This window comes from Fusarium vanettenii (assembly GCF_000151355.1).
Source record: "Fusarium vanettenii 77-13-4 chromosome 4 genomic scaffold NECHAsca_3_chr4_2_0, whole genome shotgun sequence".
NCBI lineage: Eukaryota > Fungi > Ascomycota > Sordariomycetes > Hypocreales > Nectriaceae > Fusarium > Fusarium vanettenii.
In genome coordinates this window covers 36,715-52,354 of record NW_003315879.1, presented here as the reverse complement: position 1 = coordinate 52,354, position 15,640 = coordinate 36,715, and the positions used below count along the sequence as shown (strand labels likewise).

Below are 15,640 nucleotides of genomic sequence, written 5' to 3'. Positions count from 1 at the left end.
AGTGCCCGTGGCTCGTGGGGCATCAGTGGGGTTTGGACTCCCTGACGGCTCCTGCCTTACAGTGCGTGTCGCCCCAAGCGGTGGCTCACCTACTCTCATCCGAAACGAACCAACCAACCTGGAACCTAATCTTTTCGACTACAGCCCTCTCTTTCAACTTGAACCATCTATCCTTCAGCCGCTGCCCGTCCTCCAAACGCTCTTTCATCGGAAGGTCACGTACGGGCACGTTCTCTTAGACCCCAGGTCGCAGGTCACCGTCGTCGCGTTTGAGCAGACGATGTGAAAGAGCTGCAGCTATGGATGCCAACATACAGCGGGCCCTGAATGATAAGCTCTACGACAAGCGCAAGATTGGCGCCCTCGAGTATGTGCCGCCCCCTTTGAACCCCGGTTCTCACCCCGAGCTTTGGATATCTCGTGGTTCAGTTTGGCCAGCTTGTCTTGTCAAGCTCCGCTTCTCTTTTCCTGTGGGAGAATACACCATAGCCCAACTCGCTACCTACCCCCTGTCATAGTACTTGACCGTTGACCACTGCCTTACAGCCTTGAGCGCGTCATCCGGGAGCTTGTGAGCGTAAAAGACTATCAGCGCGTTCACGATATTCTGGAGCAGCTCTGCAATGACTACGCCTACGCGGTACACCAGCCGCATGCGAGGAACGGTGGTTTGATCGGCTTGGCAGCCGCTGCCATTGCACTAGGTCCAGTATGTTTCAAACCCCCGCGATGCTCACCACTATATACCTGCCGTCCATTTTGGCAGGCTTAAAAGAATATTCATCACTCTGTCTTATTTATTTTCGTCCGTCTAACCTCAACTCCAGGAGCTTCCTCGGTATCTGGCCAAGATCGTCCCCCCTGTGTTAGCTTGCTTCACCGACCAGGATGCTAGGGTGCGGTACTATGCCTGTGAGGCTATGTATAATATCGCCAAGGTTGCAAAGGGTGAGATCCTGGTGTATTTTAATAGCATCTTTGATCAGCTCTGCAAGGTACGCGCCCTCTTTGCAAAGTGGTCAATAGGTTCACGACAAGCTTACATGATTCCTCTCTCTTCTAGCTCGGCGCGGATTCAGAGTTGTCTGTCAAGAATGGTGCAGAGTTGCTGGACCGCCTCATTAAAGACATTGTATCCGAGTCTGCTTCTTCCTATGTGTCGATTTTAGAGGCACCCCCCAGCTTTGACGGCGATGACAAGGTGTCATTGACCGACGACACTCACTTACCAACAGCCTTCTCCCTCAAACGGTTTATTCCTCTACTCAAAGAACGAATTTGGGTCCTCAACCCCTTCACCCGCCAATTCCTTGTCGGCTGGATCACTCTGCTTGATTCGATTCCTGATCTCGAGCTCGTCACATTTTTGCCCGACTTTCTTGGAGGCCTCCTCAAGTTCTTGTCAGACCAAAACGGAGATGTGCGGGCTGCCACACAGACTTGTCTGGATAAGTTCCTCAATGAGATCAAGCGCATCTCTCGCATCAAGAAGGGAATTCTGGAGAGCAAGAGGTCCAAGGAAGGTGCCAAGCGGAAAAGGCAGGATTCCTTCGACAGCGAGTCTATCAACCCAGAGCTCGAGGAAGGGGATGAGATTGACTCGGAAGCTGCCAATGATGACGACGAAGACAGCAGCGGGGAGGACTGGATCCCGGGCCAAGACGTCGAGATCAATTATAAGGAAATCCTAGAGATCCTGACAGCTACACTGGATTCCCCCTTAGGTTGGTTGATTCTTCTCTTCTTGTGTACCAGAATGTCCCTTTTCGTCATTGCTAACACCCCAACAGAAGAGGATTGTCTCCTAGAATCCCTGCGATGGGTTGTGCAGTTTCTCGACATCTGTCCCGAGGAGGTTCTACCTTTCACTCCCAAGATCCTTGCCCATATGCTTCCGGCGATGGCCAGTACCAAAGAAACAATCCATCAAGCAGCGACAAGAGTCAACACCTGCTTGATGGACTATGTTGTCTCACTCTCAGACGACTCTGAGTTGAGTCGCCCGAACCCGGCCCAGGTTCATCACTTCTCAACCTCAAGACTCCCTATTCCCGGAGAGAAGGTCGATGGAAGCAATAGCAACCGAGTGTCCCTGTCGAGCTCCCGAGATCTTGACCTTCGAAGCCCAACTCCAGGCCAAGGCCGCTCAATATCAACTCCAGCCAACATCAACGCGACCCAGACGCAAGCTGACCTAGATTACGCCGCGGCCGTCAACTCGCTGACCCTCCTTTTCCTCAACGATCATGAAGCAACTCGAGTGGCTGCCCTGACATGGCTTATCATGCTACACAGGAAAGCTCCCAGAAAGGTCTTAGCCTTCAACGATGGCACGTTTCCTGCGTTGCTCAAGACACTGTCTGATCCTTCGGATGCCGTAGTCACCAAGGACTTGCAACTCCTGTCACAGATCTCCCGGAATACAGAAGACGACTACTTTGCCAATTTCATGGTCAATCTTCTGCAGCTCTTCTCCACGGACCGCAAGCTTCTCGAGACCAGGGGCAACCTCATTATTCGTCAACTATGTTTAAGCCTGAGCCCAGAGAGGATATACAGGACTCTGGCAGACTGCATTGAGAAGGAGGAAGATGTCGAGTTTGCAAGCATAATGGTGCAGAACCTCAACAACAATCTCATCACAGCTCCTCAATTGGCCGATGTTCGAAAGAGACTACGGAATTTGGAGACAAAGGTGCGTGAATATTGTAGATGATGTTACTGGTAACAAGACTAACAAAGTTCTTAGGACGGCCAGACACTTTTCGTGGCATTATTCAGATCATGGTGTTACAACGCTGTAGCTACCTTTTCTCTATGCTTGCTAGCCCAGGCATACGAACAAGCATACAATTTGCTACAGATTTTGTGCGTCAAAGGCCGTTGTCCCGAAAATCTGGATGATACTAACGACTCGTCTACAGTGGTGAATTGGATATGACTGTCAATATGCTTATTCAGGTTGACAAGCTAGTCCAGTTGATCGAGTCACCAGTCTTTACATGTAAGTTTGCACATTGTGCATATGGTAATCGACAACTAACTAGTTATCTAGATCTTCGCCTGCAGTTGTTAGAGCCAGAGAAGTTTCCGTACTTGTACAAGTGCATGTACGGCATCTTGATGCTTCTTCCGCAATCCTCGGCTTTTGCCGCTCTGAAGAACCGTCTCAACAGCGTCAGCTCTATTGGCTATCTACACGTGGCGCCTCGAACGTGAGTTACATGTTGATTTCCTCTACCTTACTGGTGGATGCCAATGTCATGGCATCCGCGAGTCCCCTATCTTACCCCAACTATCTCCTCTATTGTACTAACCAGTATCTAGATCGACAAGTTCGAGTACGTCTAATTTCGACAGGGCGAACCGGCTCAAGAGCAGGGAAGATGGCAACATCCGATGGGTTGAACTATTGGAAAAGTTCCGTAGCGTCCAGGAACGAGCTAGGCGCGCGCAGAGGCAAAACATGGACGGAGAAGAGATACCATCCATGGGGGTGAGTGAACTTCGCATCGGTGACGGCTCAATGGACCCTAAAGGCAAGGAGGCGCGCGCCGCGGCACCTCAGAAGGAGCCGACGCCTGCTCCACCGGTGCCAGTCAAGAGGACGACGTTGGGTAGACAGTTTGGGCGACTGGGCGGCGCGGTGGCAGGGAAAGGCCGACGAAACCAATAGCGGCCGGTTTGATTTTGGAGGCGTAGCGCATCTGCTTGGGTTTTCATCATGTCGGGACCAGAACGATCCACCGCGCGGCGTTTCGAGGCTCGTTAATGTATAGTATCTAAGGAGCAATGGCAACAAACTTCAGCGTCGTCTCTTTACAGGACTCTCGCGTTCCACCAGGCCCTCAAAGACAGCATCACGTTGGGATGTGATGGAACGAAGCTGGCCTCGAAGGTCTTCAAGCTCGGATCTTGCCATGTCAGGGTTGCTGGGTAGGCCCTGGAAGGAAGCCAATTGTAGATCAAGCTCCTTCTTACGAGCTAGCACAGCAAGATATTCTTGCTCGTCACGGGCAAGGTCAGCGATGGTTGGATGGGAAGAATCAGTGTTGGCGGCAAGGGCAGCGACACGATCCTGCAGCTCAGGTAGCTTGGTAGACAACGCCTTGACCTTGCGCTGGATTTCTAGGTTCTGCTTGGCCAGTTGGATTGGGGGTTGATAGTCGTCGTTTTGAAGTTCGCGCAAGAGGTCATTTATAAGGGCCGCCTCGGCATCAATGTGTTGATGGAGAATCTCGACACGAGCCTTCATCTGCTCCGTGTCATATATGGTCGACTGCAGCTCGCACATGCGACGGCCCAACGTCTCTGGCTCTGGAAAGGCGACGCCGAGTTGAAGGGCCATATGTGCCATGGCGTCAAGGGCGGTATGTCCGTCGGGTGGTAGGTTGTGCTGCACGGCGTCGAGCAAGCCTTCTCTCAGGGGTCGCGTGCCATTGCTGACTTTGGATTCGGATTCTTTAAGCTCCTGCAAAGCAGCAGCTTCAGATTTGGCAAGCAGGTTACGCTCCTCGTCGGCGGCTTCGTTGGTAGATGCGAGGGCTAGAAGAGCCTTGAGTGTGTCGTTGTTGCGCTCGAAGGGCGGCACGGGACGCGGATGAAACTTGGAGGAGAGCCAGGCGTCGACATAGGACCAGTCGCGGGCGGTGGAGGCGGCGATACGAGCGACGGAGGGAGAGAAGATGGCTGAATCCTGACCGAGGAGGTGATGGTGGGCCATCGTTTCGGTGACCTTTCGGAAGGCAGGGCAAGGTGGTTTCTTTGTTTGAATTTAGAATTGTTGCGCGTTGACGAGAGGGGCTGTTGCGGTGTATCGTATCACCAAGTTTGTTAATCGGGCAACCCTTTGGTGTTGAGATGAAAGAGCGGCTGCAGTTGCAGTGCAGGTGCAGAGAGTGTAACGCCACAAGCGACCTCGCTGCAGGCGCTGACTGGCCTGTCAGTCAGCGACAACCCTTGCACCTGGCGGCCCCTAAACGCAGGCAAAGGACACGGTCCCTGGGGCCCTGTCTCGGCCCCGCCAAATGGGTAGCGCCCGCCGCTAATTCCAGCAGGAAACTCGGAGGCTGCGCCGCATTCCCATGTTGAGCCTGCTAGGGTGGTACTTGTGGCCACGTGTAGGTGTCGGTGGGTGGCCGGGTATCTGATTGACAGAGGAACCCCGGAATGCCAAAAAGGACAGCGTGGGCCCTTTCAGCCTCGAACGTCGCCCATGCCCGGCCGGGCTGATGCAGTTTCTATTTACTTGGCCTTGTTGGTGAGTCGACCAACTTGTCCTCTTTCTTTCTTTGTCTTTTTGTCGTTGGCGTCGTCTGCCTCACCTCTTTTATATCCTTTAGAGAAGCTCGCCTACCCGCAGCCTACGCAATCGTTGCCGTCGTATTAATTTATCGCCGGCCACTGCCTCAACTACTTAGATGCACCACCATCGCTAACATCATCGTCTCGATTTGCCCCTCGATTCCTGCACCTACACTTCGCCTCGACAACAGCAACCGACATGTATCTCAATCTCGCGGTAGTGGCCTTGGCCGCTACGACTCTGCTCGCTCCCGCAGCCGCTCTCTCGCCTCAGGATGTCCCGGCCGATGTCCCTGTTTCGCATCTGCTCTCCTCGGCCCAGGAGCATCTGTCCCGTGGCGAGACGAGCGAGGCTCTGATCTACTACGACGCCGCCATCGCTCGCGACCCCACAAACTACCTGACCGTCTTCAAGAGGGCCACGGCCTACCTCTCCATTGGCAGGACCACGCAGGCGACCGACGACTTCAACAAGGTGCTGGCCCTCAAGCCTGGATTTGAGGGCGCCCATCTGCAGCTTGCCCGGCTCCGGGGAAGGTCTGGGGATTGGGATCTCGCAAAGAACGAGTACCGCTCTGCAGGCCTGGCACCCGACTCCGCGGAGGTGAAGGAGCTCGAGGAGGCGAAGCTGGCTGCCGCATTGGCGACCATGGCTGAGAAAGCCCAGAAGTGGGAAGAGTGTGTCAAAGCCTCTAGTAATGCCATTACGGTTGCCAGTCGCTCCGCTCACCTTCGTGAGCTCCGAGCCCACTGCCGCTTCGAGCACGGCGATGTTGAGGAGGGTCTGAGCGATCTGCGACATGTGCTGCACCTGAGGCCCGGAGACATCTCTCCCCATGTCGTCATCTCGGCGACCTCGTTTTACGGCCTGGGCGATATGGAGAGTGGTATCGGACAGATCAAGAAGTGTCTCCAGTCCGACCCAGACTCCAAGGTCTGCAAGAAGCTGCACAAGCAAGAGAAGAAGGTTGAGAAGGCGTACAAGAAGATTCAGGGTCAACTGAGCCGGGGACAGCCTACTACGGCAGGAAGATCGCTGGTCGGCACCGCTGACGAGCCCGGCCTGCTTCCTGAAGTCCGCAAGCAGATGGAGGCGCTGGTTGAGAATAAGAGCATCCCCAAGACGGCTCGATCACCACTAGTGGAGGAGTTGGTAGAACTGACTTGTCAAGCGTATACCGAGGTGAGCACCTAACCCCCCTCTATCTGTTAACGTTGCTAACCAGCCATTTCAGTCGGGTCACAGAGATGCCGCTAAGTACTGCGAGGAATCACTCAAACTGAATGCCGACTCCTTCTGGGGTATGCTTCACCACGCCAAGGTCCAGCTCAAGAAGGAACTGTACGAGGCTGCCATCGAGACCCTCCAGAAGGCCTCCGAGCTACGCCCCGATCGTCGAGACAAAGTCAACCCCATCCTCGAAAAGGCACAGATTGCCCTCAAGCGCAGCAAGTCCAAGGACTACTACAAGGTCCTCGGCGTGGCCAACGACGCCGACGAGCGCCAGATCAAGTCGGCCTACCGCAAGCAGTCCAAGATCTTCCACCCGGACAAGGCGGCCAAGCAGGGCATTCCCAAGGAGGAGGCCGAGAAGAAGATGGCGAGCATCAACGAGGCGTACGAGGTGCTCAGCGACCCGGAGCTGCGCGCGCGCTTCGACCGGGGCGACGACCCCAACTCGCAGGAGAGGCCTGGGGGTTTTGGACAAGGCAACCCCTTTGGAAACGGCCACCAGTTCATGTTCCAGCAGGGTGGAGGTCCCAACATCAAGTTCCAGTACGGAGGTTTTGGTTTTTAGAGCAACTGCACATGTCCAGTAGGACGGGCGTTTTCACCAAGGAGAAAAAGATGCGAGCCAAGACGGGGGAGAATCGAATCGACGGGATGAATTCTTACGCAGGTTCGCTCTGCCCAAGATCAAGAGTGGGAGACGCTCTGCTGGCGCATCTGGTGTTTATGGTGTCGGAGTTTTTTTCCTTCTTCTTTTTCATCGTTCATAGGACTGCAGATACAGGGCCATACAGAGCTATACGCAACAGCGGAATCAATCCCAAAAAGTTGACAAATCTTGCCTCTTACCATCCACCCGGAGATCTGTGAATCGGACATCAACGGCCTAGCGTTGAATCCTGGGATAGTGGCGTTTTGCCTCCCGGACGTAGGTACCACCGAAGTCGGCGCCGAAGCGACATCGCTGCCGATGATCGCTACATGTGACGACGGTGTATTCCAAATTGAATCACAATGCTGGACAACATTCATTCACTGAACCAGAAAGATTTGAGGGCATATTCAAAAAGGCCAGTGCCGACCAAAGCGCCTTGCAAGGCGAGTGCGCACTGCTGTATCTTGACATCAAATATTACCAGTAACATATCATGACACTCCCTCCACCATCTCTCATCTAGCCTCCAAGAGCAAAGACATGCCTCTTTTCCTTCCCTCCCATGCCCCTCCTTTTCCGTAATGCCGTCAATGCCCCTGTTTGTCGTGTAAGATTTGGAGATTTTTTTTTATATACACGTCCGACGCTGATGACCAGATGTGCCCTTGGCAGCTTCTCTGAGAAGGGCTTCTGGTGGTCCGTCTGCGCTGATGCTCATAAGATGGCAGAGCATTGCCCAGTTTTGGCAGGCGTCGGATAGAAAACAATGTGTGTGTCCAAGGGTATATCGGGTTGTTGTCGTTGCCGTCTCCGTCTCCGTGGTTCGTCGGCCGTTTTTTTCTTTCACTCTATTCCCCCGGCAATGGATGTGATAGCCGTGAGGCTTCGGCTCCGATTCGACTTCCGCACGCCGCCTTGTTCCGGTCGCTCCCCGGTTGACTTTTATATGTTGAGAGGGGAAAGGACTTCTCAAGAAGCATCGTTTCGCTTGATGAAGTAGGCCCTGTTGCCAAGATGATTAGTATATATCCAAAGCATATCCAGGTCGTTGCAACTCACTTGGAAAACTCGTATGCCGACCAACAGATAGCAGTACTGGGCATAGTGGTAACGATACGCGGCCGCACACCCTTGAAGAAACCCAGGAAACCCGCCCGCTTATACAATAATCGGCAACCACCCACGAAACTGTTTACACTCCTCACTTCGGGATCGACAGAGGTACCACGGGTCTGAAGCATGGTCTTGATAACGTCCATAGGAGTCGTAAGACCAGCAGCGAAACCACCAGCAACGGCACCAGCCAAGCAGTGGGTCAAGGGATCGTATGTCTTTTCGGGGTTCATGGCGGTAGAAATAGACTCGTAGGCGAGGAATTGGAGGGCGGTGAAGGGCACGGTCATGGACAGGGTGGTCGGGTAGGAGATGTAGAAGGCGCCCAAGCCCTCAGTCTTGTAGACGTACTTGGCGCAGTCGACCATGGATCGGTACATCTTGCTCGAGTTCTGAATCTGCATACGCTGCTTGATGACTGCAAGAAACGTTAATCATTGAACGGGGGGTTCTACAGCAATATAGCATACCATCAAAAGGGTTCATGAAGGCATCGCTAGCAATTGTAGCGGCAGCACCGCTAGTGGCTGCGGGGAACTGGAGTCAGAAATGGACACATCTAATCAATCGGGCATGAGAGCAACTTACCGGCAGCAAGAGGATGGTGAACACCAGCTTGGTTTCCGCCCATAGCATGCTTAACGGCCTCGTATGTTGCAAAGTAAACGGCGTGTGCGGGACCTGGAAGTTTTTAGCCATTGCCGGCTACGAAAGTATGTGTCGGATATAGACTCACCAGCGCCGACTATAACACTGGACATGCCGCGCCATAGGCTGAAGAAACCCTCGGTCCGGGCAATTTGGAAGGTATTGCGAATGACGCCCGAGTAGGCCGGTGTGGTGCTAGGGTTGAGGATTTGCATTCGTGTCTGTGGGTGGTCGTGTCAGGATAATGATCTGCAGGGTCGGCAGCTTGTAAGAACGTACCTTGATCGCATCAATGGGGTACATGACAGTGTGCTCCTGAACAAAGCATCGTTAGCTCGGTCGTGGATGTTCTACTCGGCCAAGGGAGGACATACGGCTATGCCGGCGAAGGCACCTGCTGCCATGTTCTGCAGCAGGGAGAAATTGGGCGGAAGGGATTCATAGCTGTGCGGAGGAGGGACGGTCAGCTTCAGGGATCTCGGAATGACCTCAGCGAAGCATTGGGAGCTCACTCGTAATCCTCGACTGGCTCTGCACTTGGCTGGGCCATGGCGGCCACAGCTTCCGATGCTCCGCCGAAGGGCTTGGTCTCGAGGGCCGCCAGGTTGGCGACTGGGAGGGGTATCGGGGCAATTGCGCTTGGGGAGAGGCCGCGATCAGGTCTTGCCGGAGGGTGAGCCGGCAACGAGACGCTGGAGAGGACGGCAGCAAAATTCGAGGTCGCGCTGCGGGCGGTCGCGGTAGTAGTCGACGGCGATGACGAAGTCTACCTAGATAAGGCGCAGGGGCAAAAATGCGGCTCCAACTCGCTTGGACCGACGGGGCCGAGGGAAGACGACGTCGTTATATCTCGGTCTTTTCGCGGAAAAGGGATCTCGTATCAATCGTCGAAAAGTCACTTCGAAGTGACGGTCGTATGCCAGAAAGAAGCAAACCAAAGCCAAGCGGAGGCGATGGAGTAAAAGAATCGGCAGAGGATGGTCTGGTCTGTGGTCCGGGCTGAACGACGGGAGGCGGGAAAAAAAGTCCAAGTTAGTGACAGCAACGTCCTCTAAAGCTGTTATCTAGAAAAATTTCCTGGGGGTGGGCGGCTCCGTTTACGGCCTCGGAGTCCGGGCAGGAGCTATGTACGCAGTACCTACCTTGGCACAACTGGGCGGCGGCGGCAGGTGCTACTGGACCTGTGGTGTCCTTGCCCGTCCTTTGTGTGGATGTGGAGGCGGGCTACAGAGGTACCTACCTAGGCAGGCAGCTAAGGCAGCTCGGCGGGCCGGGTCAGATGCGACGGGGGCACGGGGGTAGGGGAGGTACCCTCCCGCCAGCATTGTATGGCAAGATACTTTAGGTGCTCGTTTCTCCGTGAGATCTCCATGGACTCAACTGGCTGGTGGCCCCGCGGAAGTGCTCCGTACATGCAGTAGAGTCATTCTCTCAAAGATACCCTGCGTCGAGAGAAGGGTTTGAGTTTCGCACCAGCGCCGAGGCACATTTCACCGTTGAGATCTATCTCAAATACCTATGTTAGGTATTCGCTTCCTCTTCAACTGGCCACGAGGCGTCACCGGATGCTAGAGTCCGTTTGCTTCATCGTCCCAACGACAAGGATCAACAACACCCACGTTATCCACCCGCCTTCTTCATCAGGTGCCAACCCAGCCTCCCGGAGACCCTGCCAGTTTAGCAGGCCCTATATCGATCCTAGCTGCAGTGGCCTTCTCAGGGCTCTTCTAGCTGGAGCTCTACCCTCTCAGCGCGCGCACGCGCGCCTTGGCCGCACAATGGCCACACTAGACAGACCTGTAGCCACTCAAAGACCTGTCTTGGGCATCTCGGTACTCATGGCTGTACGTAAACTCGGTCAATTTGCTTGTTCGATGTGGGCCAGACGGCCGACAGTCTCATATCTTGAGGCGGGTTGCCAGCCGCCTGCCGTCCGTCCGGTGGGCATTGATATCTCGAGACAAAGAGAGGGCTTGACAAAACAAGCAGATGTCGATCAGTTTCTTAAATCCAAGCACAATCATAAATAATACGAAGAAGAAGCTTGAGACTATGGACAACGGCGGCCGCCCCCACAACCCTGCCTTTTTCACTTGTGGCCCAAGTAACTCCACCAACAAACAAGAATGATATCGCGATGTTCCTGGATTGGAGAAACACGAGACAATGCAGGCCATGTGCAGGCAACCTCTTCTAACACGTCGACAATCATGCTTTGCTGAAAAAACAGCTTAGCCATCCAGGAAGTAACTCGTACTCGAGGCCTAAAAAATAGGTCCCTGAATGTCCAAAAACATGCCCATCGTAACCATCAGTTGTCTCTTTGACCGTCTCCGCCCTACAGACGAGGCGACCTCTCACAGGCCAAAAACCGAGACGCAAAAAAAGTTCAAAGAAAAAAAAAACGAAAACTCGCGCAAACATCAAGGTGTCGGTCCCCATCCGAAGCCACATGTAGCCCCGGAGAGCTGAAAGCCTCCCCTCACAAGGATTGGACAGTGAGGGGGGAAATGCACAGCCCGGCTGCCAAGGGCGGAGGCCATCTGAACAGGGGTCGTGCTCCGTGAAATTAGGTTATCAATCAGTACGGGATCACAATCAATCTCTCTCCATCCCACCCAAGCAAGGGAATAATCCAACCACTGACTGCCATCCCCGAGGGGCCGGCTACTTATCTGCCGCACGCCACACACGGGTATTCATCAGTGACTGAGCGCATGGGTCTGGTCTGGAATCTTTGTTCTTTTTTCCACGTCGATTCCACGAAATCCAAGCTTTTCCTTCCCTTGCGCGGTTTGACCCGACATGCTGGTTCCGTTCTCATGATCAAACCTACAGAAAGTAGCGTCGTGTCCGTCAGATCTGCCCCCTTTCTCATCTGACCTAAGTTTCCACCACACCATCGCTTTGTTTTTACCCTTTCAATCGACGGTTCTGCTCTACGTAATCCTCACTTGATTTCCACCGTCTCGGCCTCGGCGTTGCAACATTCAAGTCGCCGACCTCGGTCTCAAAAGGCCGAGCTCCTTCGCTTCGCCGCTCAAGGCCGGGCTCTGTTGTTGCCCACACCTCAATGACACTCCCGGATTTGCGACTCGGAGCCGAACCCGCAGTCTGGATTATTCTCGGTGTATGTATGTATGTAGGTACTTGGGCGGATTTGTCACATATGCGCGTGGACATCTTCAACCCTGCTTCGAGACTCCTTGGTCAGACAAGCCAACCATCAGATGATATAATCTTCATCACCAATGCAGACTCAATTCAACGTGTACCTTACCAGTCTTCCTCGCCCATTGGATATCATATTCCTGTCTCCAGAAAAACGCCATCTGCAACCCCAGTAAGCCAGTGTAGCCCTGGCCAGAGTGGAAACATTATCAAGGTCCCACGGCCCCATGTAAGAAGCAAGTATGCAATCAAAAAAGCGCATCTAGGCAAAAAGGAAAAGAAAGAATCGACAGCGACTTGCATACCCTTCTCCTCAAGAAGCAGGATACTTGGGAGAGGAGATCTTTCAGCAAGTGACTTGATACGCCGGCCCGTCCCACATCAAGAATAACAGTAATATGACTCCCTAACCAAACATTATCGACTGAATGTTGACACCCAGATTCAAACCATGCCGCCTCCTCTGCGAGGCCTCTGTGGTTGGTGTAGTTGATAGATCAGACCCAGAACTCCGGCCTCAGCCTCGTCTGTGTTGGCTGCGCTGTTCTCCCGGCTCACCCCTTTCGCTGGGGACGTCTCCCATGTTGACTCGCCCAACATACCACCTGGCTCGTACAATTCGTCATCTTCTCCAGGACGTCTCATACTGCTGCCTTCTGTTTCCTCGAGAATCTGGCTCTCCCCGCGGTATCCGCCCCGTGGATGCCTTGACCAGTACAAGCTACGCGCAGCGGTGTTGGCCCCCCCAGGCTGGTGATGCTGATCTAGGAGCACGGACGCCATCGGCGAGGGTTGAGGCATCGCGGGCCCAGCTCGTGGTCCTCGCCCGGCAGGAGCCCGACTTCGAGCCCGTCCCGTTTCCGCCCGACCCATGTGCGAGCCCTGCATATCTGCCGCCAGCGTCGGAGAATTGAGCCCTGGGAACGCTGGAGGAGGATGGAATGGTGGCCGAGAACCAGGTGGCAGGTGTCCTGGAATTCCCGTCTTGGGGTTTATGACGTAGTTGTCGATGAAACCGTAGTATGATGCGGCCATCTTGCCGTGCTTCGTGGAGTAATAGTCCTCGCGGACGTCCTGATGAGCTGCTTGTTGTCCAGTATTGCCAGGGCCTTTCTGAAAATCGAACACCGCAAACGAGCACACATAGCCCAATCCATCGACATGAATGGTAAACTCGCGGAAGAAATCGACAATCTGGTCGCTGCACTTGGGCAACGAGAAGAGGAGCAGCATGGGTGTTGTAATGATACCCATCACTTCTTCCAGGAAGATGACCACTTTCATCTTGTAGAGTTCCGAAAACTCTTGCTTCACCTCGAAGCTGTGAAGTCTCCCCTGCCAGTGGTCTGGCATGTAATGTGTGTACTCAATGACATTTCGCAGAGCATACTCAGGATTAAAGACCAAGGTTTCCTCAGATACCATACCGCGCGTTATCGCCCAAACCGCTGCAAATACACCCAAGTAGAAGAGCACGGGTCGGTCCTTGGTAATCTCAAAGTTAAGGAAAAGCTCGGAATCCAGAATAGATCCAAGTGCTAGAATGGCGGTAATTGCTCCTGACATGAAAGCTATGCTTCTGGCGATATCTTCCGTCATCCGCTTGGGGAACTGGTCGATGTATCGAGTCGCGAAGGGATACGACATGTGCAATCTCTCGTAGAAGATGTGTGGAAGCTCGTTGAACTCGCGAAACTTCCACTCTGCGAGAGATGTGTACTTGCGCGCGGCCGCTTGCTTGGGGTCCTTTTGATATTCCTGCAAATGGGGTTAGCTCTGCCGAGATGCGATTCCGAAGAGGCAACTTACATAGTAATAAGTGAAGAAGTAGACAACCATGACATAGGCCAAGACAACTGGCGCAAACACAAGGTTAAGAACACCAGCAAAAAGAAGCCGCTGCTTCAGTTTCTGGCTCAGCAAACGCCTTCGGTCTGAACGTAAAAAGTCTTGCTGGACTTGGCCCAGCTCGTTAAAGGCCATGTCGAGGATGCAGTAATGCAGGTACCACTCCATTGTCTTGGAAAACATTTGCCGACCGCGAAGGAATGGAACTGGCAAGGACAAATTCAGTATGTCCTTGTTGATCATGGCGATGAGATAGTTTTCCTTTCGCATCAGACGGTTGGCAATGTCGTGCGCGTCCAACCTCTCCTTGGACTGGCTGCCAATAAACTGCTGTAATCTTGCAGGGACATTCCTCGCCGTCTTCGGGTTCTGGTCGCGCAAAGCCATTATCCGAGCGACAACATCTTGCCAGGATACTGTCTGCATATCCTGCTCCGGAATCTCCAGTAGGTGAAGATAGAACTCCCTGATGTGGATGAGACGGGGTATCTCTGCGCAGTACTGCACACACTTCCAGATAAAGAAGAAGGCATAGAGCCAAATCCCAAAACTCCAGAGTCCAGATATTTTCCGTGTACATTGCGGAACGACAACCTCACCCAACGATTTACTCTTGGGGATCTTAGAATAGTCGACACACTGGCCCAGAAATGTCAGCAACACCGCAACGAACAGTGTCTCCCTGTACCACCTCGTCAGCCTCAGCATTTTCATCAGTGCGAGACAATTGACTTACAGAATCCACAACGCGTTACCACACAATATGCACCACAGCCCGCCTCCTTCGTAGTAGTCATAAACGTCCCGCATAAAGCTGTCCAGATTTGAGGTGTTAACCCATCGCCAGAGTGCCTTCTCTTTTGGGTTATTCATTATCGTTCCTCTGGCCACGGGGAGTGGCTGCGGCCCCGTGGGTGTTCCATAACGGTCGTCGGGGTGTAGGGGCTGCTGCGCGGTTGCCGCCTCCCACTGAGCTCTTGACCTTGCTGACGACGGCCCTGCCGTTGATGGGATCCGATTATTGGCTGGCCGACCTGAACGCCTTGGTGTTGTTGGTGGTATGTTGTCGGTTTCGTTCGGCTCTACCAAGAGGGACGCAGGAACGTCATTGTCGACTTCATCGTCATTCAAATGCCATCTCGGAGTCGGCCCGCTGGGACTTCGCATAGGTTGAGATACAGCTCTGCCTTTGCCCTTCGGGTCCACGGCCGTGCTTTCCACTGTCATGCGACTATCGCTAATACCAAGCTCTTCGGCCGGGAAGCCATCAAACCGGTGTCCGAGATTCTCTTCATCAAGACCAGGGTCGTATTCGTCATCGTCTCGGGAACGCAGCTGTTCGTAAAATGATCGGCTCTCCCTCGTAGGGGACTTAAGACGGGAGAACATATTGGAAGTCATGGTGGCCCTAGGGGCAATAAATCACCGATGATATTCGGTGGGCATGTCGCCCTAGTATCGTGATAGAGGTCGGCACAAGGCAAGTCGAGGCACGATTTCAATGAAATCAGAGGTGGGAAGGAAGAAGTTATCAGGGTCGATAATCTCGGCGGTGATGCGTAAACAGAGTCGAAGATAAAGCAGTTTCGAAGGTAAAAAGCTAGATTTCTCGCCCTGAAAACCGTCAGCGTTGTTATCGAAACGAATGGTCACGAGCCAGGTGACCCGGA

At 53.6% G+C, this 15,640-nt stretch overlaps 5 protein-coding genes across 5 annotated transcripts; 2 read left to right on the top strand and 3 right to left on the bottom strand.

The window, feature by feature from the left end:
- Positions 1–299: 299 nt before the first annotated feature.
- NECHADRAFT_67966 (uncharacterized protein) lies at positions 300–3,821 on the top strand (the record flags this gene model as incomplete). The annotated part of the gene is made up of 9 exons (XM_003051886.1): positions 300–367; positions 547–709; positions 828–995; positions 1,064–1,724; positions 1,791–2,695; positions 2,750–2,868; positions 2,925–3,004; positions 3,056–3,215; positions 3,328–3,821. The coding sequence occupies 9 exons, from the start codon at positions 300–302 to the stop codon at positions 3,674–3,676; spliced, it is 2,673 nt and encodes an 890-aa protein (XP_003051932.1). The 3' UTR covers positions 3,677–3,821.
- NECHADRAFT_38507 (uncharacterized protein) lies at positions 3,806–4,723 on the bottom strand (the record flags this gene model as incomplete). The annotated part of the gene is made up of 1 exon (XM_003051444.1): positions 3,806–4,723. The coding sequence occupies one exon, from the start codon at positions 4,721–4,723 to the stop codon at positions 3,806–3,808; it is 918 nt and encodes a 305-aa protein (XP_003051490.1).
- Positions 4,724–5,503: 780 nt separating this feature from the next.
- NECHADRAFT_78614 (uncharacterized protein) lies at positions 5,504–7,103 on the top strand (the record flags this gene model as incomplete). The annotated part of the gene is made up of 2 exons (XM_003051885.1): positions 5,504–6,487; positions 6,540–7,103. The coding sequence occupies 2 exons, from the start codon at positions 5,504–5,506 to the stop codon at positions 7,101–7,103; spliced, it is 1,548 nt and encodes a 515-aa protein (XP_003051931.1).
- A 1,056-nt stretch (positions 7,104–8,159) lies between these two features.
- Positions 8,160–9,501, bottom strand: NECHADRAFT_103960 (uncharacterized protein; the record flags this gene model as incomplete). Its single annotated transcript, XM_003051443.1, has 8 exons — positions 8,160–8,193; positions 8,250–8,721; positions 8,774–8,830; positions 8,892–8,984; positions 9,040–9,172; positions 9,231–9,266; positions 9,326–9,395; positions 9,464–9,501. The coding sequence occupies 8 exons, from the start codon at positions 9,499–9,501 to the stop codon at positions 8,160–8,162; spliced, it is 933 nt and encodes a 310-aa protein (XP_003051489.1).
- Positions 9,502–12,566: 3,065 nt separating this feature from the next.
- NECHADRAFT_37808 (uncharacterized protein) lies at positions 12,567–15,371 on the bottom strand (the record flags this gene model as incomplete). The annotated part of the gene is made up of 3 exons (XM_003051442.1): positions 12,567–13,880; positions 13,932–14,652; positions 14,707–15,371. 3 exons carry the CDS (start codon positions 15,369–15,371, stop codon positions 12,567–12,569), a joined length of 2,700 nt encoding a protein of 899 aa, XP_003051488.1.
- Positions 15,372–15,640: the final 269 nt, after the last annotated feature.